The sequence below is a fragment of the Apus apus genome, chromosome 4 (assembly GCF_020740795.1).
Source record: "Apus apus isolate bApuApu2 chromosome 4, bApuApu2.pri.cur, whole genome shotgun sequence".
NCBI lineage: Eukaryota > Metazoa > Chordata > Aves > Apodiformes > Apodidae > Apus > Apus apus.
The window spans coordinates 54722781-54739379 of NC_067285.1; the positions used below are offsets into that span (position 1 = coordinate 54722781).

At 40.6% G+C, this 16599-nt stretch overlaps 1 protein-coding gene across 1 annotated transcript; it reads left to right on the forward strand.

The window, feature by feature from the left end:
- The first annotated feature begins 1384 nt into the window (after positions 1 to 1384).
- Positions 1385 to 12165, forward strand: ELMOD2 (ELMO domain containing 2). The gene is made up of 8 exons (XM_051618690.1): positions 1385 to 1626; positions 2335 to 2363; positions 3661 to 3755; positions 4536 to 4665; positions 5589 to 5722; positions 6335 to 6403; positions 6995 to 7128; positions 7947 to 12165. Exons 1-8 carry the CDS (start codon positions 1482 to 1484, stop codon positions 8102 to 8104), a joined length of 894 nt encoding a protein of 297 aa, XP_051474650.1. The 5' UTR covers positions 1385 to 1481; the 3' UTR covers positions 8105 to 12165.
- The last annotated feature ends 4434 nt before the right edge of the window (positions 12166 to 16599 follow it).

Below are 16599 nucleotides of genomic sequence, written 5' to 3' on the forward strand. Positions count from 1 at the left end.
AATACATTAAAAGCTAGATTACGCACTGAAGAAGTTACACTGAAAAAAATTACCACCTGCTGCCTCTTAACATGCACCATGTCTCCTCATTGTTTTTAAGAGTAGGAACCAGATCTGAAAACACTTTAAGTCCACATATCAGTGTTTCCCCCACATGACAGTCTGCACACCGACAAGTGTAAAAATTCAGAGGAAGGATTGCCAAATGTGTCATTCTGCCCTCTGAAATCCTGTGTGGGATGCAGGCCAGCAGACCTGTTGCATGGCTTTTCATTCTGTGTAAAAGGTACTTCAATTTCTTCACACTAAAACAAAAAAATGTATCAGAATGTGGTCAAGCAAGTCTGTCAGCTCCCTTTCAACCCTCCAAATTTTGCATACAATTTAGAGGAGGAATTCCTTCCAGTGCTCAGCCTGCATTTACCGAAATAATAATTAATTATAATACAATGGAAGTACTGACCAGAATGAATTTAAACACTCAGGCTGAACCTCCATTCAGGAATAGCAAAGCAGGATCCATGGCCAAGCACTCCTGATGAGAAGCATCTAGTCCAACTAAATTCGTAACATCTTTCTGACTGACGGTGCCTTCAGCTATAGCTGAGCCAAGGCACAAGACTTTAGGCGCAGTTCTCTAAGTGCTTAAACAAGCCATCCCCAGCTGTTTTTTGTGAGGCATCACAAAGCTCCAGGCCTTGGCTAGCGGGGTGGAACACCCATTTTTGGCGCAGGCAGGGGCTGCGGGTGCCCGTTCCCCACAGGCACCGGGCTCGGCCCTGGGGACAGGGCGGCGTGCCCAGCCGCCGGGCCTGCACAGCACAGCACAGCACCGACAGGCCAGCGTGCCGGGCCGGGGCCCCGGTGCCCTGCCCAGGGAGGCACACCCAGCACCTCAGCCGCCGCTCCTGCCTCTGGCCCGGCAGCAACAGCTCCGGGGCTCTTGGGGCAGGTGCTTCACCAGAGCTCGCCCAGGGCACAAGCCAGGGCTGCCTGCTCTCCCACCGGCCTCTGCCCGCGGCCAAGCGCTCCTGAGGGCCGGGGCGCTCGCAGGAGGGCGGCTACACCGCTGGCAGCGGCCCTGCCCCACCCAGGCTCCCTCCGGCTCCGGCAGCCAGGCCGCCACAGCCCCCGGAGCGCTCCTCGGCCCCGGGGCCCGCAGCGGGGAGGGAGGGAGGGAGGGAGGGAGCGCACGGCAGCGCCGGCAGCGGGAGCGGCAGGGACCGTGCTGGCAGCCCGCACTTCCGTCCCGTTCGCCGATCACTTCCAGGTCGGGGAAGGCGGGAGCAGCTTCCGGCGGGAGGATGCGGAGGCCGGCGGGGCGGCCCTAGGTCCCGGCGGTGCGGGCGGGCGGTGCGGGGGCGCGGTGCGGGCAGGGCCGCCCAGCGGCTGCCGGTAACGGCTGCTGCGGGGCGGGTGGGGCGCGGAGGGGCCGCCGCGGCCCTCCCGCTGAGGCGGGGCTTGCTCTCCTCCCGCCGAAGATGTTGGTGCACGTCTGGGGGCTGCTGTACAGCAACTACCTTCGGTTCTGGCTGAAGTGGCTCCTGAGGCTGCTGACTCGGAAGTGCGAGCTGCAGCGGCTCCTGGGCGGCGCGGAGGCGGGCGCGCGCCGGACCCTGGGCGTAGGTAACGGTCACTGCCGCGCGCCCCCGCGCGCCCCCGGGCCGGGCTGCGAGAGCGTGAAGCGCGGCCGGCGCGTTCCTGGGCTGCTGGCAGGGGTCGTTCCCCGCGGCTGCAAGGAGCGGATCCGAAACCCTCTGTCAGGCCCCAGAGTTTCCCCATCGCTTTGTATGTGCGTTTGCCTTCCCGTTCTTAAAACCAAAAAAAGCCGCACAGAACACACACGAACGCCTCGTTTTGGGGAGGGAGGAAGAGTGGTTAAATGCGGGGTTCTGCTTGATGGAGAGCCTGGATCTGAAATGCTGACAGAAGAGACTAAGAATTTTTTGCTATTTCAACAATAGCTTGAAGTGACTTTGCTTCCTCATTCTTGGGTAATAAACTAAAAAAAACATTTCTAGGAATTGAAAAATAGGAAGAGACATTTTTGTCTCGGCACCTTTTCAGATTTGTCTTTGTACGTGTAAGTGATTGATGTTTAAAAAAAAAAATCTGGGTATTTTCAGCACTGTATGCAAAGATTACTAAAAAGACCTATGTAAACGAAGATTTTCAGTTACCCAGTAGCTGTTGATTTTAAGACTGAGTAATTTTTTGATTACACATATAAAAGGTGCAAAGTTGTATAATGCATGCCACAAGAACACCTTCTGTCAGCTATTTATAACAATTCAGTTAAACTGAACTGTGACTTTTACTGTTTTTGTATTGCAGAACATTCGCTGAAATCATCAAAGAATAAGGTAAAAGACACTAAACTGTAATATAACCTTATTTCAGAGACAGATACCAGAAAAGAACATGTGTATTTACTTTTTGAGGGTGAAGAAAGTAGGGGAGTAAAATGCAGAGAGGACAGGCAGCGTTTTGGGTTCTGCATGGTAGGTTTAGTCAAGGTTTCTCAAAAATGACCCTGTGTCTCTTCAAAAGTTTGCTTCTCTCTTTAGCAGCAAGTCAGACAAGTCCTTACACAGAGCTTCTGTTCTTGGAGGGGGTCTCCCTGTCACCACAATCTCTGGCTGTTTTTGTAGAAACCAGCAGTGTGATAAAACAGTTAAATGCAGTGTATACAACAGTGTCTTGAGTTGTTGAAGAAAACGTCGTGCAAGTTTGCAGGCAGACGTTTAACCGAGAAGCTCATTCCAAGTGTTCTGTAGCAGTTAGACATAAGCTAACACTTTAAACCCTCACATTTATGTATCTGGAACAAAACTTTTCCCCTTTAGACAGTGAGGTGACTGCATTCTCCCTTTTTCAAGCAGATCACCATAGGGTGATGTTGAGAGAGAATTATTAACTGCCACAAGCATCTTTGTTGCAGTAGAGCACTGCATCCGAGTATGGGTGGGTCTTTCAGCATCTCTTTAGTTAAATGATTATATCAAATATATTAATGTTCAGTTTTAAAAGAGTTTGGCTTTACTGAAATGAAGCTGCTTAGGTGTTAGCATGAGTTGTATTAAAGTATGTTTTGTGACCATAGACATTTAGAAGGTGAAGTTAAATCATTGTGAAGTGATTGTAGGTGGGCAGTGTATAGTTACATCAGTAGTGTTTGCCCATTACTCTAGAAGGCTGCAGGATAGCAGGATTTGACATTAAGTTCTTTTCTTTCACCCCAGCACTGAAATCTCAACATTGTTAGGTCACTGCCTCCTCATTCTGAAGCATTATTTCCTTACTGAAGTTTTATCACTTTTGATCCTCAGTAGCTGCTTTTGTTTCAATTGGACTAGGAAGAGCACCTTTCAATTCAGCACTTCAAAGCGGAGGAGAACCTAGGCTAAGCAACTCCTCTGTAAACACAGCCGTTTACAATCTGACAAAGTTATAAATCATGCTTTTATGTAATGATTTCCAATCTTCCATATGCTATTTGAACCCACTTATTGCAACTAATAATTGGCTGTTCTTTTATAAGGAATACCTGTGTGGCAAGTTTGCAAAGGGTGAGAAAGAAGAATAAAGTAGATGATCAATTTCTGCATTCCTCGTGAGCTTTTGTTACTTGTAACATGAGTTACTGTGTTAACTTCCTAGGTTTTAAGAAATGCTGTACACATTGAGGAAGTTGAAGTGGAGAAGTGTGTCAGAGATGTAATGAAAGAAAAGAAAATTGATCAGAAGGATACAGGGTACGTTTGGAACCTGAACTTTGTAGCAGATAATTGACTTTTTGGCACATACCAGATCAAGCAACTGCAAGAGCAATACTTAGGCCATTCAGCACACGTCTTTAGAAATAAATTAGAAAATAAGGTATGGTTATGTTCGCTTTAGCTCTAGAAAGTAACTTGCAATGTTTTGACATTAATTTGGGATAACTGCATTTCTGTCTTGCAGGTCCCTTCTATTACTCCATATTTCTAAGTAATATGAGCATTGCAGAGGTCAATTACATGAACAATGTAATTGTTATTTGAGAGAGTATAGTGATGCCTCTTTAATGTTTGCATTCATCTGCCTAAGTAATTATGAGCAATTGAGACGAAAAATTGTGCATAGTCAAAATTTTAACCTTAGTGAAATGCTGCTTTGAACATGTAAGTACTGGTGACCAAGTTTCACTTTAAGACTTAGGAAAAGTTTGGCGATAGGTGAAGGAACGGGTCAGGATGATAGATGGAGTGTTCTTGTGTCATCACAGATTTTAGCCAAATTATTTTTTTCTTCCATGATTTAAATTAATACAGCCTGACTGTGCAGCACTGAAATTGGCTGGAGTTCTTAAAATTAGAACTAAGAGTATACTTAACCAATGTGCTGTAGTTTGAAGGATAAACATAAGCCACTTCCTAATTCTAGTGCTTTCTTTGCGTTAACATAAGAAAGGTCTTATCTGGTAGTTCAAGCAAGAATATATGCCTATGTATGACTCTTAATAGCTTCTGTGTGGTGTTTTGTTACTATTTCAGGTTTAAGACAAATCTGCATATATCCTTACTGCAAATATCAGGTTACAAAAAACTTTACTTGAACGTGGAAAATCTGAGGAAGATCCCGTATGACTCGGATAACGAAGAACATGAGGAACAGTTAATCGAGGTGAAAATAATATTTTAAATACAAAAGCAGTTTGTTTTTTCCCCTCCAGTCCAGCAGCTTGAATTTATATATTGGTAGTATTCCTACCAGCTGGCCTGTTTAAAGCTCCCTTCTACTTCTGAACTGCTAAGCCATTATAGAAGTGACACATTGGAATACAACATCAAAGCAAACCAAATTAGTTACAAATTACTTGCACTGGGATTATTTTGTGTGAAATGAGGCATAAGAGCAACACAGAAGTAGCAAAATAAAATTGTAAGGGGTCTCTGAAGGATAGTAACTAAAAAGATACTTAACCTTATGTAAACCAATATTTACTAAATAAGAGACACTAGTGTTTTCTTATTACTGAATCCTAGTCAATGTCAAAGAGGATAGTTTAATGCTGGAAGATGAAAACTATCAGTAATTTATTTTAGGTAACAATAAATAATAGCAAGCAAATAATACAATACTGTTTGAAGGCTTTTTAAAATAGCTCAAACTGTGCAAATATATTAGCATCTTATTTTCTTAGTATTTCATCACTATCTCCACTTGCTGTGCATGTCCCAACACTGAGGTGTAAAGTAAGCACTTGTTGAGAATATGTATTTTGGTTTATTCTTTGCTGTCCTATCAGACAATGATACATAAATTAATTTCTGAAGTGAAACGAGTCTTTGTTTCTTCAGTATTAATACAGTGGCTTTGTCACTGAAGGGCAATTATTGCATTGAATGTTAAATGTAATAATTTTCATAATTGCTGAAAACAGCCGTTGTGGTATGACTGCAGATTGCCATTAATGAAAAGAACAACATGCAGATTGTATCCTGTTCCTTGGTGAATGGTTTCTGATGTGCAGCAGCAAGTGTTCTGAATTATGTGACTTGGGATACTTTAGCAGCTGTGCATAACATGGAAGCATATTTGTGCAGCTTTGGAATTTGCTGATGCCTCATGAGAATCTGAAGGCCAGAATCACAAAGCAGTGGTGTGACATTGGCTTCCAAGGTGATGATCCCAAAACAGACTTCAGAGGAATGGGCCTGCTGGGGTTAGTGAACCTGCTGTAAGTGAAAAGATGTATTTAATTTCCCTTGTAATTAATTTTCAATATCTATGTTTTTTGTCTAGTTAGTGCCATTTCTAATAAAGACCAAAAAGAAACAAATAGAAATGGTGGCTTCTGTACAGCAAAAACCAGCATTTTCTAAATAAGTCAACATTTCTAGCAGCTACACATCGATAATTGTGTCATTGGGTAGAGGCCAACAAGTGAGGGGAGTAACAGAAAGTTGCCTAAGACACATTATCTTTCTGTTGTTGTATGATAGATTTGATAGGTTATAACTTAGAAAGTAACTTGTCAAAGCTTATATTTCCTGAATTAGTTACTGTAGTGAAAAATAAACAGGTATATATAACTTTGCTAAGCTGATTGTTGTCTTGGGTGAACTTCCTCTTGGATGTTCAGATCACAGTGATTTTTTTTTTTTACTTCATTATTTCCTGCTGAATAGAGTTTATTTTGCTACCTTTTCCTTGCTTTGCATTTTGTGCCATTTTTCAGTACAGTGTAGTATTCAGCTTTAGTTTAAAGCTACACATTTTGATGTTGAATCCATGAATGTTTTTTATGAACTTCAAAACACTAATGGAAGATCCCATTTTACACTGACAGGTATTTTAGTAGGCATTACACCAATGAAGCTCGTCAGATCCTTTCTCATTCAAATCACCCAAAGCTGGGGTAAGTCACTACAGGACTTTTTCTGGCTTGTTCTATGCAAGAGCTCATATGAAGACTGCCAAGAAATTGTCCTGAAAATATTTATGGGGTTTTTGCCATTAAAGGATGAAAAAATGGCCAAGGTAGAAAGGCATGAGAAACTGAATACAGAAACCAATTTCACTAAAGCAGGATTCCCTAGAGCACATTAGTCAGGACTGCATCCAGGTGTGTCATGAATATCCCCCAAAAAAAGGGACTCCACAACCTCCCTGGGCAGCCAGTGCCTTGTCACCCTCACCATAAAGAAGTTTTTATTTCTGTTTTCCAGAATAAACTGGTTGGGACAAAAATGCCCCATCTCATTGGCATCTCATTAATGCAGAATGGAGGCACTTGCTGCACTATTTTATAGGAAATTGGGCGTTTTAAATAACTTACGTGGCTAGATGTACCAGGGAATGGAAAGAATGGTCTGTAGGCTCGAGTCTGCTTGTCAACAAGTATCACAGGAAAGAAGAATGACTCTTAGAGTTACTCTAATGCAGACTATTTCAGGGAAGCCTTTAAGTCCTTTGATTCATAAAATGTGACATATGATTGGTGTTGCAGATATTCTTATGCAATAGTGGGAATCAACCTGACAGAAATGGCATACAGCTTACTTAAGAATGGTGCTTTAAAGTCTTATCTGTACAACGTGGTCTCTGGATTGCCACAAATGGAGCACTTCCACCAGTTTTACTGTAAGTATCTGTAGCTTCTTCAGTACAGACTGCCCAGGGGAGGCCAAGTTTAAGGTTTCCACCATGTTGCCACTCGTTTCTTGTTAGTCAGAGCAAGCTGTTTGTCTTCTGGATCAGGTATTAGAAATCCACCTGATGTTTAAACATTGTGCTACAGAAGTGTACGTTTAAGGGATAAATGTGGGTGGGTGTTGCAGAATGGCTTGAGCAGCAGGGCCATGGGCCCCTGCTATCTCCTCGAGAGGCCTTGAGAGTGTAACACAAATAGCAGCTGTACAAGCAATCTCTTTTTTTAGCCTAACATAAGTATAAACAATCTCTCTGTTAGCTTAAACTAACTCAAGGACGAGGTAGAGAAGTAGAATAATAGAAAACAAGGAAGAACCCTGGAACTCAGATGTGTGTTACTATCCAGTAAAATCACTGCAAGTAGTTACCATCCAGTGAACTCACTACAAGTAGTTACTATCCAATGAATTCACTACAAGTAGGTTCGGAAAAGGGTATAAAAGTAACACTGTGTATTCAATAAATCAAAGCTTGCTTTATCAATCACATTGATTCTGGACTGCTTGCTTCCCTCGCCACCGGCAGGTGGGTTTGTATATATTAGAGATTGGAGTCTGAAAACTCAGTATTTGCAGATTTATTTTTTTTTTCAGTATTACACTGTCCAAAAGCTTGCTGTTAACCAGGGTTGGACACTCTCTATTTTAGGGGACTGAATAGAGTCTAAAGAATTATTCTAGGGCTAGCTACATTAAAGCAGAAAATTGTGAAAGTAATTTTTGCAGATCTGCATGTTATTTTCTTCACAGGTTATCTGGTTTATGAGTTTGACAAGTTCTGGTTTGAGGAAGAACCCGAAAGCATTATGCACTTCAACCAGTACAGAGAGAAATTCCATGAAAAAATTAAGGGACTTCTTCTGGATTGTAATGTGATACTAACCTTACAAAATGCAAAGAAACCTTAACTCCACTGCAGTCTATGAGATTCTCCATCAAAAACAGCATTATGCGTTTGGATGGGAGTTTTTAATGTTTCAGCAAAAACTGTTCAACAACGGAACTTTTTTTTTTACATTTAAAAAAATAATCAAAATTCAGTTAAAGCTTGGACAATCAACCTCTGTTTACAGGTCTTTATATGCTATTCTCCAAAGGACAGCTTTGTTTTGTGTTTTTTTTGTTTTGTTTTTTTGTTTGTTTTTTTTAAACAACAAACAAAAAAGCAACCCACAAATCTCAAGAGCCTCTGGATCACTTGCTTTCACAATTTTTTTGTACTTCTTGGTGCAGGAACATAAAGCAGGTATTTATGCTGCATCATGTTTTCCATTAATAGGTTTGACTGTTAATTGTCTTTTCAAAAATCCTTTTATTTGAAATTACTTTGGTTTCAAACTTTTCGCATTATTTTTCTGTACATGTAGTTGATTGTTCACTCAATGTTAAATTTCTCTGTAATGAAGAAGTCCCCCAAAGGGATATATTAGTTGCTTATGATTTTCAAGAAGAGGGTTAATCTACCAACATACTGATGTATTACTAGAAATTACTTCTGGCTAAGGAAGGTGTTTTTTTGTTTGTGTTGGTTTTTTTTTTGTTTGTTTTTTTTTTTTGTGATTTTTTTCTTTTTTTTTGTTTTGTTTTTGTTTTGTTTTTAAATCTATGGATTTGTACCAGCATACTCCTATGCTTGGAAGAAGCTTAGTTTGCAAACTAACAAAAAGAACCATAAATCATCAGTGTGAGGATTAAATCCTCAGACTAAAGCTACTTCTAAAATTATTCCTACTGTAAAAAAATTTAATTCTGTCTAATCTGACTTCAGCCACTCAATTTTTATCTGTTGTCAGCCCTTTATTTTGGCAGCTAATGGGGTATTCTCAGTGGGAAGTACAAGAGTTAACTCTTTTAGAAAGTCCACTCACTAAAAACCTTGGTTGCAACTGCAGTCCCTTATTTGTACTCCCGTGTGAATTTATTTTCACAAGTCTCTAACAAAGATGTATTTTCCACAGAAGAGATGCAATTGAAACATGTTTCTTAATCTTTGCATCCTCAGACAATCTAGACAATAGGAGTTCATACCTATATTGTGACTAATTATTGCTTAAAGCAAATCTAAACAGATTTGGTATGACCATCACTTTATTTTCTAAAACCTACTATTAAACAAGTGCCTTCTGCTTTATTCAATTAGTTTGATTCTGTAACCAGATCATAGCCTTAGAAGCTTGAGTTGTTTGGGAAAGACTCTTTCGATATATACCTAAATAGCACACAGTGGCACAGAATTTCTATTCTAATAGAAGCTTTCATGCCTTTTTTCTTTTTTTAAATCATCTCAGGTAAATTAGTTAACTTTTAGTCCATAGCCAATTCTTGAAAAATGCAAATACTGAACAGAAGAAAAAAACTCCTATTTTGTAATGAGTAGTTACACTACATAAGTATTAAACGTATTATTATAACACTACATGTCCTTGGAGATAAAACTGAACTGGACGTGGTCCTAAGGAGCCTGCTTTAGGTGACCCTCCTTTGGGCCAGGGGTCAAGCCAGGTTGCCTTCCCACCTCCGTAATTCTGTGAGCCTTTCTTGTGTAACTAGGGACTTCTTGCACTGCATCCACCCGATTGCCCTTGGTCCCTTAAATGCTGGTGATCTTTTATTGGTGGGAAAGCTCCTGATCCCTGTAGACAGTATGTACATAGGAGGTAACGCAGTTCTGTCTTCTTTTTATGGTACCTTAGATATAGATAAGAGTTCAACAGTTGTTAAGTTTAACGTGCAGGGTGGAGATGTGTTCATCTTACCTGTGTTGGGTTGAGGCTATTTTTTAGTAATAAAAGTTAGTGTGAAGATGCTTGTAGGGGGTTCATGGTTGTGCTATGGCATGTAAACTGAACAGCTAAACTGACAGGATTAGATACAAAACTGACCATAGAAAGCCTAGTTCTGGAGCTCTGTTTCTCTGACCCTTGCAGATACTGGGACACCGCTAAAGTCTGAGGAAGCAAGCAGAAAGCAGACTCCCAGTGGCTGAGACCTTAGTCATCTGTTACTTTCTTGCCCCAGCTTCTGTCATGTTTCCTTCATTAATAATCTTTGCTATTGCTTGTAGATCTCCTTTGCAAGCAACACAAGACTGACTGATTTTCAGCTGTGACCCCAGTATGTGTAGCAGCAGCAGCAAAGGAGATCTCATGCTTTATTTTCATCCACTGCTTGCTAGAAAGTACAAAATTGCTGTATCCACCTCTCCAAAACCTCCGCTGTGCTAGAGTCCACAGTTTCGGGTTCTTTTGGCAACAGTTGCAAAAACAATGTACATCCTCCTCTTTCCAGCCTTGAAACTTTAACTCTTCTGGACTAAGGGAGTGACATGTAACTACTGCTGAGGCTTTTAAAGCCCAATCATCAACTTTCAGATTTACTTTTACAGACCTAGACATTTTAGAGCAGAATGTAGATTGACCCTGGTGGTGAGATGCATCTTCATTAGTTTTGGTTTTTTTAAGTCAAAGTAAACCCAGCCATCCTCAGATGAGTGAGATATGTGGGAATACATGAACCTGCAGGTAGTAATTAAAGTGAATGTTTATGTTAGGCTCCACCACACTTTTCCAGTAAACAGTTAGAATTCATATGTAGGTTTGCACGATGAAGTAGCCCAGTCCTTCCTTCTAGTAGCCACTCCCTATAGGTAGGCTAGTACAGGGTCTCCTTGTTTTGTACCTGTGGTAGGATAATTGTGTTATGGTGGTAGCTAGAAAATATATGGAAAAAAGGTAAAACTGTTTAGGGAAGAGAAGTACAGTGTTTTACTACTTAGTGGTACTCTATACTATCTCTGTTCTAGAGTGACAATCCTAAGGTTATAGAAGATTCAGAATGGAGGTAGCCACCTTTCTGCAAGTTGATATAATCAATTTGTTTAACATCAGAATTTTTGCTCATGGTTTATTCTAAGAGTCTTAAAACTTTGGTAAATTCTCTTTATTTATTAACTGTCATGTTTTAAACTATGTATTATCTTACTAGAATTTGCAAGTACCATTAGTTTTCTAACTTGCTGCCTCTCTAAAGCATTCACTGTGTGAAAGTTTATATGCAGTAGCATTTTTCAGAAAAAAAAATACAAAACTGAAGACAAGGTGGTTCTCTAAATTTTTTGTTGTTGTTCCTGTAGCAACTGTTTAACAAACTACCTCCACTTCTGTTGTTTAGTGTGTTCTTGAAACATGGTGCCACTCTATGAACAAACTAATCTGAAGTTTACCGTAAGCAAAAGTAAACTCTTACTAAGTAAACACATTGCTTCATAAGTAACCAACTCGATTGGAGATTGATTTGAAGACAGTGCTACTTAGGAAGAAAGTAGCTGAGAATGTTTTTTAACTGGTTGTGCTTCTGTCATCTGATACAGCAATGTAAAGAACAGGGCATTTTGTCCTAAAGGACAATAGGAAAAGGGGTCAATTTAAGCACCTCAGATAAACAGTTTTGGATTTTCACTCTGTGAAAAACAAAACAAATGCAAACAAAAAACCCAAACACACACAAAGCCCCAAGAGTTAGTTTTCCAGCTTTTCCATCCTAGTTTAAATAACACATTTTACAAAAAAATATTGGTTAGCCTTGTCTTATGAATTATCATGATGAAAAAGTTTGTATTTAGTTAGGTGGGAGTTCTTGAAAATAATGCTAGTGAAAGCATGGTAAAGATGTAATCTGTTGTTTCTTTCTATCACACTTGTTTTGTGTTGCTGTAGTACAGTGGTGTTCACTCTTCGGAGAGATGTTTCTTGTGCCAGTCTGTATATTGTCTTTCTCTAGGGAAGAGAAAAAAAAACAGCCCCAGACAGCTTGTGGGCAGTTTCTTCTTATCACACTGTGCTTAGATTGCTGCATACTCATAGAAATTTCTGTTTACCACAGTATAAAAGCAATAATGTAAACTGTGATGTCTGTGTAATAGAAAGAGATGTTTACAATGGTAGTAAATAAAGAACGAGTTACTCCAAAATACTGTCAACATCAGTGTGTTATGGCCTCCTAGGACATGTAACAATTTCCAGTTAGCCATGCTCTCAGTTCATGCGTGTGCACTGTGGTATGAAAAAAGCTTTATCCTAGTTACCTCTTAATTTTGGTGGGTTATTTTCCCTCAAGCCCTGAGATCTTGTTTAGAGGACTGTGGTTCTTGTACTGGGGTTTTTTGTGCCTAGGAAAGGCATTATTAGGAAATACTGCTACAGCACAAGCTGCTGAAATGCTAGGCAGCAGAATGTCTGTATGTATGGAAGCTGGACTGGAAAACAGCACAGCAGCTGGAAAAAAGGCTGAGCTGACTCATATTTTCTAGTTTTTAAGTCATCGTATGAGATACGTACCTTAAACACCTTAAGAAAGGAATGAGATTTAAATCTGACTGTAAGATCATACAAAAAGTGTTTGTTTTTATCCTTCAAGATTGGCCTGGTACCATACAAAAATATGCTTACATACAAGTCCACTTGAAATCTGACATCTGTTGTAACAGGGAACTGTGCAATGGGAACGTCAGGGTTTGGGACACATGATGAATGCATGTACATGATGGCCTTTCACACTCTCTCAGTGCCCTGACCGTCATCTGCCTGTTACTCCCAACTGAAGTCATAGCCAGGGTGGGTTGCACAGACCGAGGCGAGAGGAAAGGCTTCCTGCTCTGCTATCCAAGGGGCTCCTCAGCCATTGTCTCACCTTGTTCCACACCTGACCAGAAAGGTGGTGGCACCCCTTTTCCCAAAAGCCTTTTGGTTCATGGAACAGAAAGTAGACCTCACTGCCTTGATACACAGCATATATGAAAAGTGTATTGGGTTGGATGGAGACAGAACAGATTTGCCGAGTTTCTTCAGCTTAAGCACTACATTGCTCTCTTCTGTGGTGAGCCAGAATTTTGATGATGGAATGCAAGACAAAATATATAGGCTGCCATAATCTGCTGCAAGTAGCAGAGACTTATTCCTGCTTTATTTCCATTACTCTTGAAATCCTTACTTTAAAAGAAGCTCACTTTTAACCTTTTAAACAAACAAACAAACAAACACACTACAAAAAAACCCACAACCAAACTCCCTGAAAACGACAAGGATTTTGTTTGAAGGACTTGGAAGTTAACTCTTGGAGTTTACTCAAAATGTGAGCATTTCTGTTGAAGAGAGCAAAACTCCAGGAAAAAAAAAAAAAAAAAAAGATAATTGGGGAACTCTGGATAAAGAAACAGAAACCCTGACATGTTCTCATCTTTGTTTGCTTGTTTTAACCAAGAAAACATTTTTACCTCTTAACCTTCCACCATACCTTCATCTCCACACAAGCAGTGTTAAATAATGTACTTGTTTTTTCAGTTCCATTTGTGTTTCTCAGATAGCCTTTGTTTCTACTTCTGAATTTTGGAAACTTCTATTAATGGACCCAAATGCCAGCACATGTGAACTACAAGATCTCACCTGTAGGCACTGTTACTTTTTCAGAAGCACAGAACAAGCCCTGCACTATAGAAACACCCACTCTTCCAAACCCCAAATGTCAAATTGGTCAGTTATGCAAATACCAGTTACTTCAGATAATGGGATGAAGCAGCAGCTATTCAGGACATTGAAACTGAGATACTGAGTACTACAGAAATGAGAAGAACCAAAGCTGATTTTTTTTCTGATGTGACACACTTTGAGATGTTATCTGCCACCACTTCTCAGGAGCACCTCGCACTGCAGGGAAGACTAACCAAAGGATGAAATACCCTTGTGTTGCCCCTGAATACACACACACAGTGACACTGCTGATACCAGCATGTACCACACATTTCTACTAGTAACCATATTCCAATATAACATTCGCTGCAGCAGTTTTGTTCTATTTGTTTGCTGTCTGGCTAATTTATATTTTCACTATTGAATAAAACAGAATTTTAAATGAGCGTTTAAAGTCACAATTATCACCTGAAGCACGTAACATTTGATGCAAGATTATCTTTAGAAGAAACAGAGATAGCATAAAAGAAATGTTTTCTGCCAGCCAGAGGATAAGGCTCAGTAATTGAGGCGACTGCTTCCCTTGCATCCTCACTGTGATGCTTGACATGTACCCAACCTGGGGAGCTCCAGCCAGGGAGCTGCCTCCTCCCACAGCACTGATAAAAAGCATCTCCCAGCTACAGCGTTACCTCGTTATTACGGAGGTGCCAAGAACAGGAACAGACGAGAGATGATGGTTAAGTCACTCATAAGGACAACAGAGTTTTGGAGAGTAACAGCACTGAAACTCATCAATGTACACACAACCCAAATGGGTGGGGACTGGGCGAGCTGTGTTCCCTAGCTGGAATGCACTGATACGGTCACAGGTGCTTTACCTGACCTCCTGGTCTTCCATTCAGGCAGGTCCTAGGCTTACAGTGCTCATGCACCAGCTTCATGCTGTTGCTACAGCAGAAGCACCAGCATCACTGTACAAGAGCCCCTCAAGTGCTTTCCTCTTTACAATGATTTTGATGTGAAATTTTCAGTTAATACATCACAGAACAAACTCTCTGCTTGCCACAACTCATCCAACATGAACCTTTAGAAGTCTCAAACACAACCCTCAGCTCAAATACCTAGAACTCAGGAGCTGTAAGGTTCCACAACAAAGAAAGTAAGTACCATTGAACTTTCATATGCCATCAGCATCTGAGTAAGTTTAAAGGTAAATTGAGAGAAAACTGTTTTTTTTTTTAATAGAGAAAGCTCTACAAAATAACCTCCCACTCCTCCATCACCATCCATCTCTTGGCGGTTGGGCAGCACCCTGTTGCCACCAGGCTCCCACCAAGCTAGAGAAACAGCACATCAGCATCCACTCACATATTTCAGTTCTGACAAGGAAAAAAGATCTTTCTTTTTTCCTCCTGGCTGTGAGAGTCTCAGCCCTAACTAAACTCTGCAGCTCCCAGATTACAAAGACCCTATCTCAAAGCAAACAAAATACAGACACTTCTAAAGCCAGACTGACTTGCTTCTGTAGCATGCCCACACACACTGGTAAGACTTAAAAAATATTCACTCACCTTTTCTGGAGGGTTTCAGCACTGTATGCTAGAAGCTAAGCTTTTCTGCAGGTTTCCTCTCAGTGACTCCCACCCAGCTACTGAAAAACAGACTATAGCAGATCTTGTCATCAAATAGGCAACTGCCAGGTGGCTATTTGGTGTGGCCCTAATCAGGTGAGCAGCCTCACCCCCAAACATTTGGAGAAAATCAGCTCAGCTGGCTGGTACCTATAGCATTGTTAAAGATGACCTGGGTTGCACTTTGGAGCTTTGTTGACATGATCAGGTTAGGTAAGGAAGGCTACTAGAGAAAAACAAAATAATACTGCTTTGTAAAATAGCTCCTGTTACACCACAGATCCTCTTGTGGATGCCTCTTCTTGTTAGAGTTTCAAGAGCAAAATGCTTTTCATGCTACCTTTTTCATGCCACCCTGTTGGTGGGGTGTGGAGTAAAGCTTTATCTTAAAAGAGATGATTTTCATCTGTGGTCTGTGCATCTCTAGGGGTGTGTGGAAGATTCCTGACAGGCTTAAATTCACTTTACCATGACAAAGACCTAAAAGAAAAATATTTTGGGGCTCTGCAAACTTAAAAGGGTCAACAGTCTGCTTAAGGATGTTAACCCTTAGTGTTGAAGACTTCTGCGATAACTTACTCAGCTGTCAGGCATTACAATAAAGCAACCTGGTCTGGCCTTGGCATCTGAGGTTAAAGCAAAATAATATTCTTCAAGACAGTGATTACAGCTTCAAATGAGTATCATTATTTGAAACACATGTAAGCCAACCTGCATAGTCCTGTATGCAGAAAGACTATATTGCTTTTTCATACTATTTTATATAGTCTACATGTGGCTAAATTATAAAGGAGAGAACTTTACTCCCAACAACAACAAAAAAATCAACACTGAGACAAGGGAAATATGAGCAGTGCTCAGAAATTAACAGTTGTGTTTTTCAAATTAACTTTATATACACACAAATAGATGGTAAGTTTCAGAAACATAATCCACTGAAGAGAGCCACTGCCACGGTTTTGAGGCTGACATCTCAACTTACCAGTACTCTGTAAAGAACATTCTAATATTTAAAACCTTAAAAGCATGTCTAGTGAGCTACAGCAAAGCATAGATGGGTCGTAAAATATCTGGGGGTCTTAATAAATAGCAACAACTGTTGTCACCAAATGTGAGCATAGCAGGGAAAACTAATGAAATAGTGTAGTTTGAAAGTAGGTTGCATGGGTTGCTTGTTGCAGATGTAATTAAACACATGAAAAGTGTTTAACAAAACAAGGTGTGGAAACAACAAATGGTTTGGTCTGAAACCTGATGTTGAAGAATCAAAATCATTTGTCCATGTAATAAAAACCAATCACCTAC

Coding starts and splice junctions, on each gene's coding strand:
- ELMOD2 (XM_051618690.1), top strand. CDS start 1,482: ATGTTGGTGCACGTCTGGGGGCTGCTGTACAGCAACTACCTTCGGTTC. Junction 4,666..5,588: donor ATGAGGAACAGTTAATCGAG/GTGAAAATAATA, acceptor ATATTTGTGCAG/CTTTGGAATTTGCTGATGCC. Junction 7,129..7,946: donor GCACTTCCACCAGTTTTACT/GTAAGTATCTGT, acceptor TTTTCTTCACAG/GTTATCTGGTTTATGAGTTT.